This window comes from Argentina silus (assembly GCF_951799395.1).
Source record: "Argentina silus genome assembly, chromosome: 10".
Lineage (NCBI taxonomy): Eukaryota > Metazoa > Chordata > Actinopteri > Argentiniformes > Argentinidae > Argentina > Argentina silus.
The window spans coordinates 17628733-17647793 of record NC_139664.1 but is presented as its reverse complement, the minus strand read 5'-3'; the positions used below and the strand labels follow the sequence as shown (position 1 = coordinate 17647793).

The following is a 19061-nucleotide window of genomic DNA, read 5'->3' as shown; positions in this document are numbered from 1 at the left end:
TGCTAGAAAGGAAGTAGATAAGATGAACTTGTAGTCAGCATCCTGTTGCAAAGACCATCATGGGGTAATTGCATAGTTATTACACGGTTATATCAAAGATGATGCAAACCTCTTTGGTTATATTATTATAACCATAAGCAGCATTTTGATACCGATGCTGCTTATTTTTAAATCGTGTCCTTGCTGACCTACCTCAATAAAGTGAACTAATTGCACTGTTCTTTATGTGATGTCCCTCCATCAGACAATTTCATACAGTCAATTATGTAATAAGATTAGAAATTATTAGAAATTATAATTGACTATAGTTAACATATTTCTAACATGAATCAACAAAAAAGTGAATTCAATAATGTTTTCGTTGTACAAGAAAAATACAATATTAGATCAAATAGTAACCAGTAATAGTTAGGAGGGTTATACTTCTATACTATACTTATATACCTGTATAATACATAATACGTTATATAATATTTATATCTTTAAATACAATAAACAATGAATGCACAGCCCCTTCTGTTGTGAAACTAGGGGTGTCTCATGAGGAGATTATATCATGTGCATGATGTCCACACTCTTGTATGGAAATGTGTATTCAGCTTTCCTCCTTCACAGGCCTACTCAAAAGGAAGCATGACGGTGTGTAGTAAACCTTTCAAGACTCCCATAATTTCACCTTAGTGTTGATACAATGAAACATTTCATTTATGAAGAGGGATTCCTTTGCCAAGTGAACTTGTTGAATTTTAAAACATTGGGCCCCCTCCAACCCACCAATATTTCTCCAACAGAAAAGTATCAACTAGAGTTCACAGCGCTTCCAAGGGGTGTGACCCTTCGACCCTTCTTCATACACTCAAAATAAAGCATACAAGGAAATACAGACATTTTCATAACATGAAACGTGATTGCATTTTGTCCCTCTAATTATTGGAATAACAAGCAGGCTATTCAATAATTCTGGTTCTCTGCCTGCCTAGAAAGTTTGTATGTCTTGACTATTCAACTAAACATAACCTTTTTTTCCTCACTTTAGCAGCTGTCTCATAAAGATGGCCATGTGTTGGCCATCCCCGGCAGTGAAGAGCCAATATCAGCTCCTAAATGGGCCATCCCTAATAGGTTCCACTAGTACCTTGTTTGCTTGACAACCACACGGCACTGTCCTATATCCCCAAACAATTGCCCCCTTGTTACTGTGAATCTCTCTTTCTTTCTCTCTCTCTCTCTCTCTCTCTCTCTCTCTCTTTCTCTCTCTCTCTCTCTCTCTCTCTCTCTCTCTCTCTCTCTCTACCTCCACCCAACTGCAGGTAGAAATGAGTCATAAACAGACAGCACTCACCGTGGCCGGTGCTGTTTTTCTGGATGCTTCTGACAGCCAGCGCTGGCCCTCTGTCAGTGCTCTTTAAACGAGAGAAAAAAAATAAGAGAGAGAAAAACACCAGCGCTGCTCAAGCCTCCTTTGTGTCCTCTCTGTCCATTGCCCAGGGGTTTCGAGTAAAGTTTAAGAATTGGTATTTTTGGTCAAATTTGACAAAATAATTGTGTTATTGTACATTTAGACACTCTCTCATCTGTTTGCTTTCAAATTGACCCTAGGTTTTCGATAAACAAACTTAACTGACAAAAAAATGTAACTGACACAATTATCATTTTTCAGAGTTTTGATCTTGCACTGAGACTCTCACTCTCTAACAGGTGAATAAGATGGTCACCACAATATACCCTCCTCTTTCATTAAGACAAAGACCCGTTTCACACCAGTAACCATGCCTCAGTTGGTCTAGTCACAATCTCCATTGCTCTGCTCTGAAAGTAGCTGTTTAGTTTTAAAAGAAAATCTCATTTTAGTATTTGGATCACCACAGACTGTAAAACATTAATTTCATGAAAATGGGGCCAAATTACTTGTGCTCACTGCCTTGACAAATTTGGCATATTCGCTTAGGCCCATTTGGCACATACACTACTTGGGAGTCTGTCCATTAAAATGCCGGTGAAACGATTTTTCATGGTTTTATGGTTTACTGAGCGGTTTGGTTTCCCTGAAAAAAGTGCATTTTGTATTTTGGTCCATCATTTTCTGGTGTAACCTAGAGATTGTAGCCCAAAGTACTGTGCTGATATGCCTGGTGCTTCTCTTCCAACATTGATAGCAGGTTTTGTTCTCTAAATATAGGTCCAATTATGCTGAAAATACACAAGGTAAAACAAAACACATCACGTTAGAGTATTGCAGAATATACCAGAGAGGAGAAAATCGAAGCGTTTGCAAAACTCCAGCCAATAACTACTTTGACCGTAGGTTAAACGCCACACGCTAAATCCTAATTGAAAAAGAGTCTTGTATTTGAAACTCGATTCAAATGCCAAATTATGTTGGTTTCTCCAGTTTCAACCAGTCAATCTTTATAATGAAAGTGCCCTGGGGAGCAGATTGTTGGAAAAACTCTAGGAAGGGAACTCTCTCTCTCTTTTCGGAATACAGTTTTCTATTCAGGGAAACAGTGTTCTCTCAGTATTTATTTTCATTTTCCCTTAAGTGCGCTACTGTGCAGTATTTGAATTCTCTCTGTAAATGTCATTGGGTAACAGCTGTCATACAAACTTCAAAATTCACTACAATCAAAACCTCAATGTGATTCCAGAACCCTTGCTGATTCACTGCAACGGGTAATTCATCCTCTCCGAAATGCAGGAGATGAATTTTTATAGTGAATCATACCTAATTGTGGCTTGGTGGAGGCGTTAGGAAACTGTGAGACTGAAGGTGATTAACACGCTGAGGGTTCCACACAGGGAAACACTTACACACACCCAGAAGATTTCTGTCTTAGAACTGTAGTTTGAGTATTCTAAACCTGAGCCCTTTTTTTTTAGACTTGTAGACTTCAGAGCAGGCCAACTATGTTATTCTCTGTACTGTACTTGACTGATGTATACTGAGTGAGCTTGTGTTCTGATAAGATGACCAGCTAGATTCTGAGAGTCAATTTGATTCCGATGCAAAAACCAATGCAAATGATTATTAGTCCAAATAACTGGATTGATGTAATAAAGAAAAGGTTTCAAATACGATGTGCTCAAACCTGGAAGCCAGACGTGGCACATATTGTACAGGAGATGGGGGGTCAAGCAAAGCAGACCTCTCCAGCTGTGGGCCTGACGCTGCACTGTTTGTGTGTGTGTGCACACATTTGTGTGTGTGTGTGTGTGTGTGTGTGTGTGTGTGTGTGGATGGGAGTGTGTGTGTGTGTGTGTGTGTGTGTGTGTGTGTGTGTATGTATGTTTGTCTGTGTGTGTGTGTGTGTGTGCATGTGTGTATTGCAAGGCTCTGCAGGCGCCTCTGTAGCTGTGGGGGAGTTATTGTTAAAGTAGGTGCAAATTTTAACTCAATCAGACTCAATCTCAGTGGGGGAGACAGGGTGGTCTCCAAAACCAATGTCTGGGCAACGTTTCTGCACCTTTCTTGTCCACCGCTGCCAAGGTGCTTCTCGGTCAACCAAACCAACATATAGGAAAGGCAGAAACCTAAACTAATGAGGGGTTTCCAGGAAGAAAGAGTAAGTAAATATCACACAGCCATAGTAATGAATGAAATGGTCCATAGTGGAGGCTTGTAAAACACTAACCAGAAAAACTGGCATAAACATACGTCACATTTGTGTCTCCTTGAATTAGAACGTGTGTGAACGACTCAGTCTGAAAGCTGTACTGTACTATAAACGTAGGCTTGTGCAGACTGTGTCTGGCTTTGTGGCCACACATGATCCATGTGTCCGTGTATTCCAGTCCGATGAAACGATGCTGTCAGAAACATGAAGACTTTTGAGCATGCCGAGAAGTTGACGTTTGTTGTGTGTGTGTGTGTCCCTCGGAAGATACATACTTTTAAGCTCTAATAGGATAAACGAAAAGGGCCAGCAGTGAAAGGCCAAAAAGATTCCATGAAAAACCTCAGCTCTCCGGTTCCCTGAAAGCCTCCTCAGTCAACGAACGAGTCCAAAAGAGAGGGATGGGAGAAGACACTGCCAAAGACACCCACCACCGGCCTCTTCTCTCTTCTGTCTTCTCTCTCTCTCTCTCTCTCTAATATATGTCAAAAAATAAATCAATACAAACTGAAGACGAATGCCTTTGCGTTGGATGTTGCAAAGCCAAGCATCTCCTCTCTGAATCCAAATGCTAGTTTATATTTAATATGAATTTCAATTATTCTTTTGTAGGGCTTTTTAGATATGCATCACCTCGCTCCTAGTCCGTGTCAGGTTATAAATCAGCGGCCCACACTCCTGATCCGGTGCCCAATGCTGACATCAGCAGCGTCCTATTCGATGGCAGTGGGATCAGGGTTATCGACCGAGCCAGGGGGGCCAGAAAACAATACAAACTCTCAGCAAGCACCCAGTTGCACCAAGCATGGCGAAACATCTGTGGCGCACATGTCAACTTTACACAAAGACTAACATGTTAGTCCTTTCCAAACCCAGTGAATCCTCACATGGCCACATGTCATATATCTATGAAACTTTACACAATGTGCGTGTGTGTGTGTGTGTGTGTGTGTGTGCGTGTGTCTGTGCGTGTGTGTGTGTGTGTGTGTGTGTGTGTGCGTGTGTGTGTGTGTGTGTGTGTGTGTGTGTGTGTGCGTGTTTGCTTGTGTGCAAGTGTGTGTGTGTGTGTGTGTGTGTGTGTGTATATGTTCTAATCCTATAATACTCTTGAATAAGAGTCAAGCAAACAGAGGGAGACTATCTGACCCCCTGAACACTACCCCACCAAATCCCAGACATTCCCATGCTCACCCCTCATGATATGCATAGCTTGATTTCCCCTCTGCAATTTTCTCTGAAAACATGACATTACAGGGAATGCAGTGCTATCTCCAAATTTGTGGTCATTGGACATTCTTACCGGAAAATAAATGTGAAATATGATCAGTCCACATCATGCTATTTATCCATGGCTTCCGCAGAACAAGGGATGGGATCCGTTTCTTCTTATTTATCTGGATTGGGCATTTCTAGAATAATTGCCGTTGCATATATTTATGTAACTTAGGAGAGGCCTCTGAAGAAAACCGCTCTCAAAACAATTGGACGAGAAAGTAATTATGAGAGTGAACTAGGGCCATAACTTTTCCAAATGGTAAACCTCAAGTCAGACCCCCTGAGAGGATGTAGAAGTGTTCCACGTTTCAAGCTGTAACAATAGCGTAGGTCTACGGGTCAGACCACTACTGCTGGAGTACTGTTACTGAGAAGGGCCATGTGTGAGAATAGTTCTTATGGGAGACTCAAATACAAGGTCTACTCAGAGTAAGTTTACTCCCTCGCTCAATCAGTGCCAGTATAAAGTTCTATGAGGAAATCTAAATTACAACAAGAAAGAGGGGGTCTTTGGACTTGTTGACAGAATGTCCATTGTATATGCGTGAGAAGTCCGAATTTCAAAGCGTGTATCCGTGTTCTTCATTTAAGACTACAGTAAATGATATCGAGAGTAGGGATATTTCAGCATTATATCAAGCACCTTTTCATGTGAAAGCGCTTTCCTTGACAAAATGACATTGAAAGAAAATCAAAATGTCTTTCACGCTATTGAGTTGAATTAGACAAGTGACTTTGTTGGACTTGACAGTCAAGCACTGGGATGAAGTCAATGAAATCTGAGAAAAGCTTCAAGCCGGGACATAATTGCTTTTGATGGAACATTTCCTTTGTGCTTAATTGCAATACATCACATGTAAATGAACACATCTGAACACACACACTAAACTAGGGCATGGGCCAGAGAGTCTTTTAAAAGTCATCTCGTGCAGGGTGATTGTAAACCCTTGTTTGAATTGAATTTAATGAGAAAGAACGACGGCCATTAAACCTAATCCAGCTAAACATAATGTACTGCATGTGGCAATGGACTCCTCCACTATGAGCAATCACACCACTACATGAGGTGTCAGGGGAGCCATACATCCCAAGGCTTCTAACTGTGTGAGTAACATAATGTACCAGTGTGTGTGTGTGTGTGTGTGTGTGTGTGCATGTGTGTGTGTGTGTGTGTGTGTGTGTGTGTGTGTGTGTGTGGATGGGAGTGGGTGTGTGTGTGGGGGACGACGACGATGACTGACACTGATCTAAATATTGTGCTTGGCATTGAAATCAATGGAGAGGTAGTCAGGGAATAAAAGAGAGTGATGAAGCTAAATTGTGATGTGTGCCACGGCGATTTCCCGCTCAGGGGCCTCTCAGTCAGGATATGGGCGAGGTCAAAGGTGCGACAGAGGGAGATCATCAGAGGCAACGCGCGCTGAAGTCATCTGTAAGGAGCGATTCGTGGTGAGGTGAAAGCAACTTGGTCAGACAGGGGTCCTAATCAGGTTTCAAAGCAAACACAGAGCCGCTGGCTCCAGAGGGTTGAGCCCAAACATTGCTGCTAATTGCATCTGTCTTCATTTTCCGCAACCGTATGACACCAATGAAAAAGAAACGCTTGGAAGGAAGGAACAGGAACTGTTTCAAAACCACACAGAGCACCTAAACCAAACTCCCACCCACCTCAATCTGCAGGCCCTGTCTGTTCGTTTTAGGGATCGCCAGCTCTGATTGCTTCTGTCAGAAATCAAAATATAATGCCTGTGCAGTGTTTCTTACAGAAACCTAGCGTTCTTTTTTTAGACAAGAGGGAGACTGAAATGAAGGGGAAAAAAATCTGTATATGCCTGGCGATCCCCTGGCCTGGGCCATATGTTGTGTTCCCGGCACATGGAAACCTACGCAAGCAGCAGTCAAGGAGCACAATTGGGGTTTTCAGTCAGTTGCTATTGATCTCCATCCTCTGGTTGTCGTCGTGACATTTTTGGCTGAGAGTGCAAGCTCCAAGGTAAACGAATGGTGTGGAGGGCTTTTTTATTCCAATTCTCTCACTCACTACCTCCGGATCCAGCTGCCTCTCATGCTGACATTAGTTACAGACAGCTTGTTAAACCAGCACAGCACAGAGGCCCTTTGCATTACCATCATGATGCCCTGTCATCCTCTGAGTCAGTCAACCAGGCCCCACCGTCTGGTCTGGTGTGCAGGTCAGAAGCAGAGCAGAGCAGAGCAGACCCGAGCAGAGCAGAGCAAAGCTCTGGCCTTTAACAGGCACCCTGGCAGAAATGGGAAAGCCCTTTACCCCGAAGGACAGTGTTTGCTTGTTTTAATGTGGTCGTCTCAGTATTTTGGTTTCCAGCAAAAACCCGACCACATATCAACTGCCTGCCATGTGCAGACTTGAAAATTACAAGTCCACGGATGGCTTGAGCTGAACGTGAAGTTAAAACCGCACACAATGTTATTTTTCGTATCCCTGACAGAGATGATGACATTTTATAGTCCTCTTGTGCACTTGTACTTGCCCAACATTGACCATGCTCTGCCATTTTACAATGGCAGTGTCCTGTAAAAACAACATAGTCCTGCTGACCTTAGACAATAGAAGGTTAACAAAGTATCTATCTACAGTGCAGTTAGCAGTCCTGGGGATGACATCAAGTCTCTGAAATGTCTCTGTAAGCGAGTTTGAGTCCACCTCAACAAGTGCGTAATGTGGGAAGCGTAGGGGGGCGCATAACATACACAGAGCAGCAGTGGAATCCACAGGGGCCCTTCAGAGGGAAATCAGAAAGGGAGAAAGAGAGGAGGACAAAGCCCATAGATGTGCTTTCAAAGCATGCTTTAAAACACGCTGCTTCGTCTATACCTCAGAGGAAAATTATTTTTGAATGAAGCGTATGACTAGAGACAACATCTTTGCCCCTTTCAGCCCTCCCTGCCAGGCGTAGGATGAATACATTGTTGTTGTTAATAATAAACCTGATTTCCATTATTTGCTGTCTACCAACCATAGGTTATGGAAGACACTCTCTCAATAATCAAAAAACAGCCAAGGAAGGGAGACCTTCCCGCACGGGTCAGCTGTCAGCTAGCTGGCTTCTATGAATCTGATAATCACTGTATCTCAGAGAATAATGTCTGACAAGAGGGCTTTCATGGTAGCCTCGAGGAAAATGTTTCCTAAAATCATTTTTCATCATCTTTCCCTCAAACGGATCATCACATCACCCCTTTTCAGTAATATCAACGACACAAGGAGAGATATTTCAGCCAAAATATGAAACTGAAATAGTACTGAAAATATTCAATGTATGTATTTATGTGTATTTGTGTATTTATGTAGGCTAGCTCACTCACACTGCTGTCAAGTAAGCAGGGTGCTTCAGGTTGGGTACCAGAGTTAAACAAGCCACACCCATAGCACTACCAACTCGATGACGTAGAACGGCTGCTGTCAAAGAAACATGGCGTCGGTATCAGAAATGTACGATGTAGGCTGGGAAGGTAAACAAAACATTGTAGCTAATGCAGTCGTTGATTGCTTTCACAATTGGATGTTTTGTGTATCATATTCATCATTCGAGTCATTTCTTGAGTCGACTTTTCCGCTGCGTGTGTCGATTTCTCTGACAGGCCAGATAGCTAGCTAAGCTAACATGCTGCACTGCTGCTAGCTAGCTATCTTACATTGCTAGCTAGCTAGATGTCGATCTGGGTGGTTCAGGTTTATGCTCAACAAAACCTTGATTGTATTTATTGTTCATTATTCTGTTTGGCGTTATTGTAGTATGATTGTATTATGAATGTTGTCCCTTACTCCCGTGTACGTTAGCTAAGCTTCCATGGGGAGATCGTGCTACTACCTAGCTTGCTAGTCGGAGAGCTAACGCCAGTCAGTAAGACATTGTTCTTAATGAAAAGCAGTAACCGGGACATGCTGACAACCTCTCCGGCTCCCTTTAGTACTTGATCTCATGTCATCAAGTACTGCCGCGTTCAGTTTCTTCCTGCAAGCTTACGTGGTGTTGCTAACGTTCAATGGGTTGGATTACCATTGCTGTAGCCCTGTCAGCGTTGTAGTTAATAGATGAGCTACATCAGCAAGCGATTACTATTACAGCAGCTAAACAGCAGTGAGTGTCAGTGATGGAGGTGACATATGGGGCTAGAAGAGCAGTGATGGGTCATGCTTATGGCTTTGTTTTGGAGCTGTCTAACACAGCTAGCCAGCTGACCAGGTGACAGGTCGGTGACAGCTGATATAGCCCAATGTGGTTAAATGATATTATTATTTCACTACCTAGATAGAAGCAGCCCCCATAGCGTGATTATAGCAACGTCTACAATAAATTAGGCCTAATCTTTCATTTCAATCCCCATTGATGTTGATTTTACGTGGCATGTCTGATAAAAGTACATTATGCAATGTGTACAAATATGAGTGTTCTCAGGCCTGAATTATTCTGTCCGCAGAGATGAGAGACAAGCTCCGGAAATGGAGAGAGGAGAACCACAGAAATAGTGAACAAATCGTGGATGTCGGCGAGGAGTTGATAAATGAACATGCTTCTAAACTTGGGGATGACAGTAAGTGGACATCAACCAGATCAATATTCGAATCAATCATTCACTGTTTCTAGTAGTGATTTTGAAGTCATCAATGTGTACACAATGAGCATTTGGAGCACGAGGATTTGATTTGCCAAGTTGGTATATGTACTGTACTGGAGTATACCTGTTTCATTTATGCATTGGTTGCACTAGTTGCTTAATGAGAACACTTAAGGCCGGTTTCACAGACACGGCTTAAGCCTAGTCCTCGACTAAAAAGCATCCTCAGTGGCAATTTGCCATTGAAAGTGTGAATTAGCCCAGGACTAGGCTTAAGCCTTGTCTGTGAAACTGGCCCTTGGTATGACGATACTTAGCCTAGGCCGACAGAAAGTAGCCTAGTGTCAGTGTCTTGGTCCAATTTCACGTGGCGTTACAGTAGACGTGGATAATGCACAGTGTATTTAGGCATCAAAGGCATATTAAAAGTCATTATCAGACTGTGCTGTCATTGTTTCTGGCAACATGCTTACTTAACAAAAATGTACTGGGTCAAAGGAGGAAAAAAAACATACTGTATCCTCACTCAGTCAGAACACATACTAGATTCTAGGCCTAATATGGAGCCTACGTCTTTCACATTCTGTGGTAGTGTGTGATATAGACTGCTTTGGTTTGTGGTTTCAATGTCTGAACACAACGTGATTGTCAGGGCAGGTCGTACCGAAAGCCTAGGCAGATGACTGATTTGGACAACTCTCAGAGGTAGCTATCATGGGTTTGCCTGGATGTTAGTATGGCAGCTCATAAAAGCAAGCAGGAGATCCATCTCTTGGAAATGAGTGGGTCTTGAATGATAAACTCTTGCAAGCGAGTGGAATCAGGGAGCACTGCCACTGACTGTTCCTCTGTAAAGGCCTAGAAAAACAGTGATATTTATCCAGCTTGAGCTCATGTTTGTGTGGATGCTGGATATTGGCTGTGGAGTCTTAGGCTTCTGCGAAAGGCATTGAATTGCTTTGTATTGTCATATGTTTTGTATTGTCGTCTGATATGTGGCCATTTCCAGCAACGCTTTTATTGTATCTTCTTACCAAATTGGGGTTGCGTTTAGTGTTGATTTTCAGTGTGGAGGATGGATAGGCTAGACTGAACTGAACGTTGAATATGCTGCTCATCCTTTTCGCAATTGACAGTAGGCTACTGTATTGTCCTATTTATGAATGTCTCTGGAACCGCTGTGACTGTGCCCCTGATCTGAACAATGAGAAGTTGTGGTAAACCTTTGGTTGAGCAAAACGCAAATCTAAAGGCTCTGGTATTGTACAGTACACTGGAGGTGTTTTCACACGTTGTACCTTAAATAAACTTATCAAAGACTTAGCAGAGTATCCTGCTTGTATTTACTAGCCTATGCCTTCCCGCTGAACAGTTCTGTGAAAGTCTCTCTTTTTCTTGCAGTCATTATGATTCATACAGCCTTTAAAGAGGAGGGTAAACACTTAACACACCCTGGTTTTTATTGAAACCAGCTCTTAAATTGGCTGTGAAACAAGATGGCAATTATCAAAACAAGAGCTGGAATCATAAAAAAGGCCCGAAAAACTCCAGGCGTTTGTTTGTTTTGGCAAATCAGTTTTCTTGTTGAGTCGGATTTTATTGTTCTTTCTCAATTAACATCAGGGATGGCGTTTGGCAGAGGAAGTCTGGCGTGGTTGTCAAAACAGACGTGTCTGACATTGAGCATTAATTCCATTAATTGGATCCATTAGCCACAGCTATTAATCAATGTCTTATACTGTTCCAGCCGAATGATTGAATAAACACTTAAAACAACATTTAATCTTTTATTGCTAACCACCGAATGAAGTGTGTTAGGCGAGATGATGGACCACGGTGGATGGAGCGTCACACCGTAACTTGTTAGAATATCTCATTGAAATGACATAATATAGGGCCTTCTGCCCTGTAGAAGCTTTCTCTCCCCATGGCTTTGGAACGGGCTACAACTACATTGCATTGGGTTTTGGAAGAAGTTGTATCGTGTGAATAAGGCTCTGAATTGTATGGTCGGGGAAAAACTCAAGCCCCCTTCCCCTTTCCATACAATACTTCTTACAATACCGACATTCAGAGCCATATTTCATACAATAGCACAAAAGCAGTGCAATGTAGCCATTTATTTTTTTTGTCTTTATAATATTGTCTTTCACTGAACTGTAATCTGTCACTGTAACCTGTCTGAGATAGCAGACCGATTATTTTCAGGAGGACATGCAAGCAATAAGTCCAAAGTGAATATCCATCCTTAGTTGAAAAGGGCTGTGTTTATTTAGCTCCTGATGTCCACATTTTAGGCATCACTTATCTTGCGCAGTATGATCGAGGAGAAGTAGAAGAAGGAAAGCACACCAAGTTACAGTCAGACTTACAAGCAGCCTACATGTCAATATATCATTCTGTGATGTTCCACTTGGCGCTCCACTGGAATGTACACAAACTGTTTATCTTTTTTTGTCTCCTGTGCCCAGTATGGATAATTTACGAGCAGGTGATGATAGCGGCGTTGGACTGCAGTCGGGATGATTTGGCCTGGGTAAGTCTCCCTCCTGACAGCTGCTTGCTGCCACCCACACCCAGCAACCTCAAAGAACATCTTTCACAGTCATTGCTACTTTGTCACCCCGTCTGCCAAATGGAGGAGAAAAAAAAAAAAAAAAAAAAAAAAAAAGGCTTTTATATTTGCCAAAAAAATATTCCCCCGTCTGTACAGTACTTTGGAAAAACAATTTGCTGAGCGTTGGAATAAGGGAGTGTTAAAGAAAGTGAGTACAGAAGCGCACTGTTGGTGTTAGCTGAGCTGTGTTCGCTAGTTCCTTTATGGAGTTTTTTTTATTTTTTTGCTGGATGACTCATCTGCCATCCTTGAGTTTACCGTGATGTTGCTACTGAGATTAATGTTTCTGTATCTGACTGTACATTTAGGATGGTGTTCCATGAAATCCAGACTGTGGGCGGAAAAAGATTTTTTCCTATTTGATTTGATGGAAAAGGTGCATTTTCGCACGGCAGAAATAATGTGAAAATAGCATGAATGGTAACTTGAGCTAGCCTGTTTTTGTGCTTCACTGGGAACGATAGCAGTTGTAACCGAACTATTTCTGCTTATGCTCTCTTTTCAAACTACTTAATTCTTAACCTTTTAAAGATTGTCGAGTGTACAATACATACAAAACAAGAGTCGGTACAGTTTTCTGCTGCTAGCCCTGGAAAAGAGAAGGGCCTTGACTGTTCTGTAACAGGATAGATCAGGAGACCTGCTCTGCCACAAATGGCAGACTTTCCATTTCAACCACGATAACATTGGAGGCCACGATAACCATTCCTCACCTCTTGTCATAAGCGTGTGAAAAAAACACCGGCTCCCTCGTAGAGGAGGAAAAACCTCCTGCCTGTCCTTTTTATAGTAGAGAGTCTGGAGTTGTGGGTACCCACAGGGTACCATGGTAAGACTTCTCCCACGCCAGCTGGACGTTTTCACATCGTTTCCTCTGGAGAATTGTTTTGTTGACCTTTGTTTTTTTCTTTTTTATCACGGATACCATGAATGGAAAACGCCTCTCTTGCCCTGGTTTTAATGCTCTGGCCGAACTGGAATGTGTCATTTGTTATTCCAGAGGAGATGATGGTGATGCATTTTTAAATGTCGTGTGTGTTTGTTTGTATGTATGTACGTACTGTGAAGGCAGTGTTTGTGTTCAAGACAAACGTGTGAGGTCCTAGTCAGCCAACTCTAATTGCAGCTCCCTCTCTGCCCACTTCCTTTCAGACTTGTCTACAGGAACTGAAGAGGCAGTTTCCAGGTAGCCACAGAGTCAAGCGGTTATCGGGCATGCGGCTGGAGGCTTTGGAAAGGTAAGAGTCAGGAGTGTGTGTGCGTGCGTGCGTGCGTGTGCGTGCGTGTGCGTGTGTGTGTGTGCGTGTGTGTGTGTGTGCGTGTGTGTGCGCGCGTGTGTGTGCATGTGTGTGCGTGTGGTGGGGTGTGTTTATGTTGGAACACCCATTATCCCATTGGCAAACTTGGGGAGAAGAGTGAGCGATGTGTGTGTGTGTGTGTGTGTGTGTGTGTGTGTGTGGTTGAGTGCTGGCGAGCTGTGTGTGTGAGTGTGGTTGAGTGTGTGCTGGGTAGTCCTGTGGCCCTCAGTTTTGCCTGAGTGAGGGATTCCCAGGAAGGAAGTGGTTTGATCCCACTGTTATTCTGGGGGTCCCTCAATCTTCTCTGGTTTGTCTTTTCTTTCTCTCTTCTTCCCCCCCCCCCCCCCCCCCCCCCTCTCTCGTTGTGTTTTCATGTGCTGAGAGAGGAGGTCTTGCGGGCCTGTAAATATTGACATGTTACCACAGTTTCAGCTTCGTTCAGGGTTCTCTCTGGGTTCCTTCTCTTCTCAGGACCTGTTTTATTTTAACGTCTGCGATTCATAAAGAGGACCAAAAAAAAGACAGGGAGGCATTTAGGAGAAAGATCAACATGGGTATTTTTGACTTGGCGAGCTGGAATAAGGGTAATTCAATCTGTTTACCACCTCTCTCTCTCTCTCGCATTCCTACCCTAATCATGACGACTCGTTTATCGGTAATGTCAGAGTTTATATGTGATAATTAAGAGCGATTTGCTCCGGCGCTGTCAGATTGAATAAACGACACACTCGCGTCTAATTGGCTTCAGACAGAGGTACACACGAATGACACAACTTCAAACAACTAAGTCTGTGTCCCTCACCCCTCCCCGACATACACACACACGCACACGCACACACACACACACATACAAACATCCCCCCCCCCCACACACACACACACACACGTATCTCATTGAGTCGCTAGCTAAGTAAATAAAGCGAATCAAAGTGGCTGGTTGAGTGGTTGGCCGGTGCCATCTGAGATCTCCCAGTGTGCAGTTGAGTAATAAAGTGGATGAGAGGGGGGGTGGGGGGGTGGGGGGGGGGGGGGGAGTGGCACTGGAAGTGGGGCTGCGCCGTGCTAATGGGAACCAGAGAAGGGCTTCTGTTGGGGAGGTTGCGGTGGGGGCGGAACAGGTTTTGATCATGGAGACCCCGGTTCTCTTCTGGCTGCTAAACTGTTAGAGTTGCAGATTGCCTCCTAATATAAAAAAAAATAAAAATAAAAATAAAAAAGTTCAAAAATCATCCCCCAGCACTCCTGATTTGACATGACAAGAGAAGTGCACATGCCTCCCCCACCTTCCAGTTCCCAGAATTTGCTGTATGATTTCATTTTTACAGCTCCATAAGTTTTCTCTTTAAACTGAATCATGTGGTGGTCCCCCCCCCCCCCCCCCCCCCTTCCGTCTGTCAGTTTAAAGCACACATTGTGTTGGATACAGTTCCTTATCAGATTCACATGTAGGCCTTTGTGAAGGTATTCCATTCCGCACGGCCCATAAGCCAGACCCCTTTTTAAAGATGTAAACGCAACAATTTGATTTGTTTGTAGGTGAATCAAAGCGCTGGAAATCCCGCGCGTATACAGTCTTTAAAATCAGCGCGCCTGTTTCCTGCTCTATTTGAATTGGTTACTTGATTCTTGTTTGAACGGCGTAAGCCCCCACTTTACGACGGTTGGCCATTCCAGCAGAAACTGTTAAAAACTGTTTATTTCTGCCTTTAGATCATTTAGATCGCTGATTTCCCCCAAAAAATAAATAAAAAATGGCTCACCATAACCATAGAAACCTGCCGTGCTTTGTATACAGAAACCTGATTGCCTTGAACTTTTGTTTGATTTCCCCCCACCACCTAATTTCTTGACGGGCTTGACTGGTGAGAGACTGTGATTGGTTTAAAAAAAAAAAATCAAAAAGCTAATCTTTATTTATTTATTTATTCATTTATTTTTCTTCCCTCCTTTTTGAAGGTACGAAGACGCCAGCAAGCAGTACGATTCCATCCTGCAAGACGATCCGACCAACACGGTGAGACGAAAGCCCCTCCCCCGCCCTCCCCACCCTCCCGTCCACTACCTCTACCTCCTCCATCACTCTTTAGTTCCCAGTTGCAGCTGGTGCCTGAATCTGCTGAAGAGCGTTGGTATTAGCGGTGTGAGTTTGCTTAGTTAAACTCCCCGTGCCCTTTCCGACCTCAACCACATTGCTGATCAGGCCCTCACCCACACGTATGACAAGTGGTGGAGGGAGGGAGGGAGGGAAGGAGGGAGGGAGGGAAGGAGGGAGGGTGATGGCGGGGGGCGGCGGGGGATGATGATTCATGGTCTTAGTCAGTGGTAGACATGTTTGGTGGAGCTAAAGCATAAATGTAGGCCCTGGTCTTTTGAAGACGGTGATATATAGGCCATTCGCGGCCCCCCTGCGGGGTGAGCAGGACTGCGGCTCCTGTCTAGTGTCCTCCATTACTGTCAACCAGCCTCAGGTGCAAAGCCCTGGTGTTCCCAAAGCCACAGATAAAGGCTCAATGCAGGAAGTCTTTGACTCAAGGGTTTATTATAATGCACAATGTGCGGCAAGTGTTCTGACGGGGACCATCTGGGCTATGAACTGGAGGTTGCTACTCCCCCCCCCCCCTCTCCCCTCCCCCCTCTGAGTTCTATCCACTCATGTTCATTGTCGCTGTGTCTTTAGCTGCCAATTTGTAGGCTAGCTATTTGCATGATAATGATCATGTTTATGGTCTACAGCTGGAACTGGAGCTGGAACTACAACCCCCACAGGACAATAACGTCAAACCAGCGCAAAAATCCTTTTGTATATTTATCTTCGTAATTAGATGACATGTACTGTAACTTAGCAATTTGTGTCCGTCTGGTTTATAAATGGCCGTACCCCCTCCGAAACAGTGTAGACTGTTGTCGTCTCGAGTTCCACACAATCTTCTCTCAATTAAGATCCGATTTCAGCTGAATGACCATGTCTCTTTCAGTGTTCTGCCAATCCCACACCACCACCACCGAAAAAACACGTTGTACCTGCTCCTCCTTAATCGTTTCCATGAGGACACGTGGCCACACAAGAAAATAAATGTTTTAAAAGGGTTTTTCAAAAGAAACCATGACCTTATTTGTTTTGGCAGTGGCCCCTTGAAGACGTTCAACACGTTTCCTGTGTTGGTCCTGACACATGGACTTGCTTAGATACGTATTAAAACATGTTCTCTCGACCGGCAGAGCGCTAGGGACACGAAGCAGAGGCATTTGTTCCCGTGGACACCATGTGAGGATCCTGCACCTCGCAGGACTGTCTGTTTCAAACAGATGGAGGTCTTGCTGACAAAATCAATAAACTCGGGTTCGCTCTGGTGCAGTCACCCCCCCCCCCCCCATCACTCTCTCTCTCTCTCTCTCCCTCTCTCTTTCTCTGGGAGGGTAATAACGACTGACTCATCCCCCATTTTCTTTCTCTCTCTCTCTCTCACACCTTCTCTTTGTGATTCCTGTCGTTATTTACCCATGTTTATCGAACGATCTGTGTCTGTTGGCTCAAACCAATCACTTCGGTCAACTGTCCTCCCTGTAAAACAAGAGATCTCTATTGACTTGGTGCCCCCCCACCCCCCACCCCACCCCCCCCTCGCCATGTCCTATTTCAAAGACAAGCACATTGAATAGGCCCACTCTTTCATTGCAGGCAGGTGGTAGGGAGGCATGAGCTGCTGAGTTAGTTTGAATAGAGACGTTGCCAGTAATTGGTGTTCATAGCTCCACAAGAGTATTTGTTTAATGATTAGACTAATCTTTAAGCAAATATTTGAGTTTGTTGTCTTTTGGTCAACATGGATGCTGTCTCTAAAAGGCAGGCCAGCAGAAATATACTTTGACAGTAAATATCTTTTGGGGGGTGCCCTCTTCATTTTTCGGCAGTGAGGTCTTCCCACATGGGAAATGGGAGGTGCCTTGGGAACAGTAGCCTTGTGGGATATGGCTGGTATTACCCAGTAGCCAATCGGAGCACCACCCTGGCACAGCAGCGTCCCGTGGGGATCTCAGGAAGGTCCTCGGATGGGATTGGTCCGTTTCCTGAATCCTGATCTCCAAAGGCAGGCTGTGGCTTACCACCCTGTAAGACCAGGAGCTGTCAATCAACCCTGGGGGCGGGAGTGGAACATAACAGGTCCTCTGGCCCCTGGTATTGACTAGATCAGCTCTTTCCCACAATCCTGCCTTGGCTGGTGAGGGTGTGGTGGGGTGGAGGGGGGTGACATCATCTAGGTCACCTGTCTCTGAGTGAAGGATATCTCCTCTCCTCCTCCCAGCATGTTTCTTCTTCTTCTTCTACTTCTTCTACTTTTTCTTCTTCTTCTAACATGTTCCTTAGAATGCGGGGCGGGGATGGGCTGGAGAAATGGCGGAAAATTGGCGACCACAGCAAGGACTTGTGAGCTATCCCAGCATGCTGAGCGGAGATTGGAAACTGAGCTGTTGTAATTACAGGCTGTGGAATAGATGTGGTACCCATTAACCGAAATTGTTGAATCAACAAAAATTGCTCAAGGTTTCTCTGCCATGGCGGTGTCCAAAAAATGTTTCGAACTCTTAGCCCCTCCATAGTTTGTTATGTTCCAATACCTACAGCAAGGATCTGGCGAAATTCTCGTCTGCTTGCGTAGATGCATTTTTTATTTTATTTTTTATTTTTTTTTACTTTTCTTTTCTCAGAGAACTCTTGGAGTCCACGACATTTGCATATAAAAAGGTAGTGAGTTGAATTATTTATTTTGAACCCAAACGGCATTGATGATTCGGCTGATATACTGTATGTTGAATTCCAACCCTCTCCATTTAAATCCTAATTGGTTTGTAGAAGCTAATATTTCTTGAGAAAGCAATTGAGGTCACTGAGAATACTGCTGAGGTTGACCGACAATTACATACAATTACTATGAGTAGGACAAGATAGTGTTGACAGAGGTCCAATGCATTCACATTGAGTTGACATTGAACATCTTGACTTTCCCTGTACACAGACATGATAAGGCAATTATTTACCAGGCTATATTTGATTTGTTTTCTGCTTTGTTATGATATGTTTACATTCCCTCAGCACGCTGTGTAATAGTGTTGTTTTCATACTTTACAATTACCTTTTATAGGCTACTTAAAATACACCATTTTTGTTTTTGTTTTGCAATTTCTAGAACACTATTACACATGGTTAGGATAATGCTTCGTCGTTATTTTGTTGGCATTTCTCTCTCTCTCTCTCTCTCTCTCCCTCTTTCCCTCCCTCTACACTCCTCTCCCCATCAGAGAGAGAGAGAGAGAGAGAGAGAGAGAGACTAGTAGTGTTCGGTCCTCTCCGCCAGCGCCAGGGGTGATGTAAACAATCCAGTCTTGACTCTGAGTGCTCCTCCCCAACGCTAATTAAAACAGAATCATGACAACGACAGGATCAGCCGCGCTGCCAGGTTCCTCAGGATCATTAGTTTAGAGGGAGGGAGGGAGAGAGAGAGAGGGAGGGTGGGTGGGTGGGTGGGTGCGGGAGAGTGAGAGAGAGGGTGGGGGAGAGTGAGGGAGAGAGAAGAGCGGTTTGGAAGAGCTCCCCGTTTAATAAAGTGCCGTGTGACTCTCCAGGCTACCAACTTCCATATGTTCCTGGGAGCCCCAAGT

General features: G+C 43.9%; 1 protein-coding gene across 1 annotated transcript in view; it reads left to right on the top strand.

Annotated features, from left to right (window-relative positions):
• The first annotated feature begins 8324 nt into the window (after positions 1–8324).
• emc2 (ER membrane protein complex subunit 2) overlaps positions 8325–19061 on the top strand; it is a 25766-nt gene continuing 15029 nt past the window's right edge. The window contains exons 1-5 of the mRNA XM_083678312.1: positions 8325–8381; positions 9351–9464; positions 11960–12024; positions 13258–13343; positions 15360–15417. Coding sequence (XP_083534438.1) covers positions 8342–8381; positions 9351–9464; positions 11960–12024; positions 13258–13343; positions 15360–15417 — 363 coding nt within the window. The 5' untranslated portion in view covers positions 8325–8341. The remainder of the gene's footprint in view (positions 8382–9350; positions 9465–11959; positions 12025–13257; positions 13344–15359; positions 15418–19061) is intronic.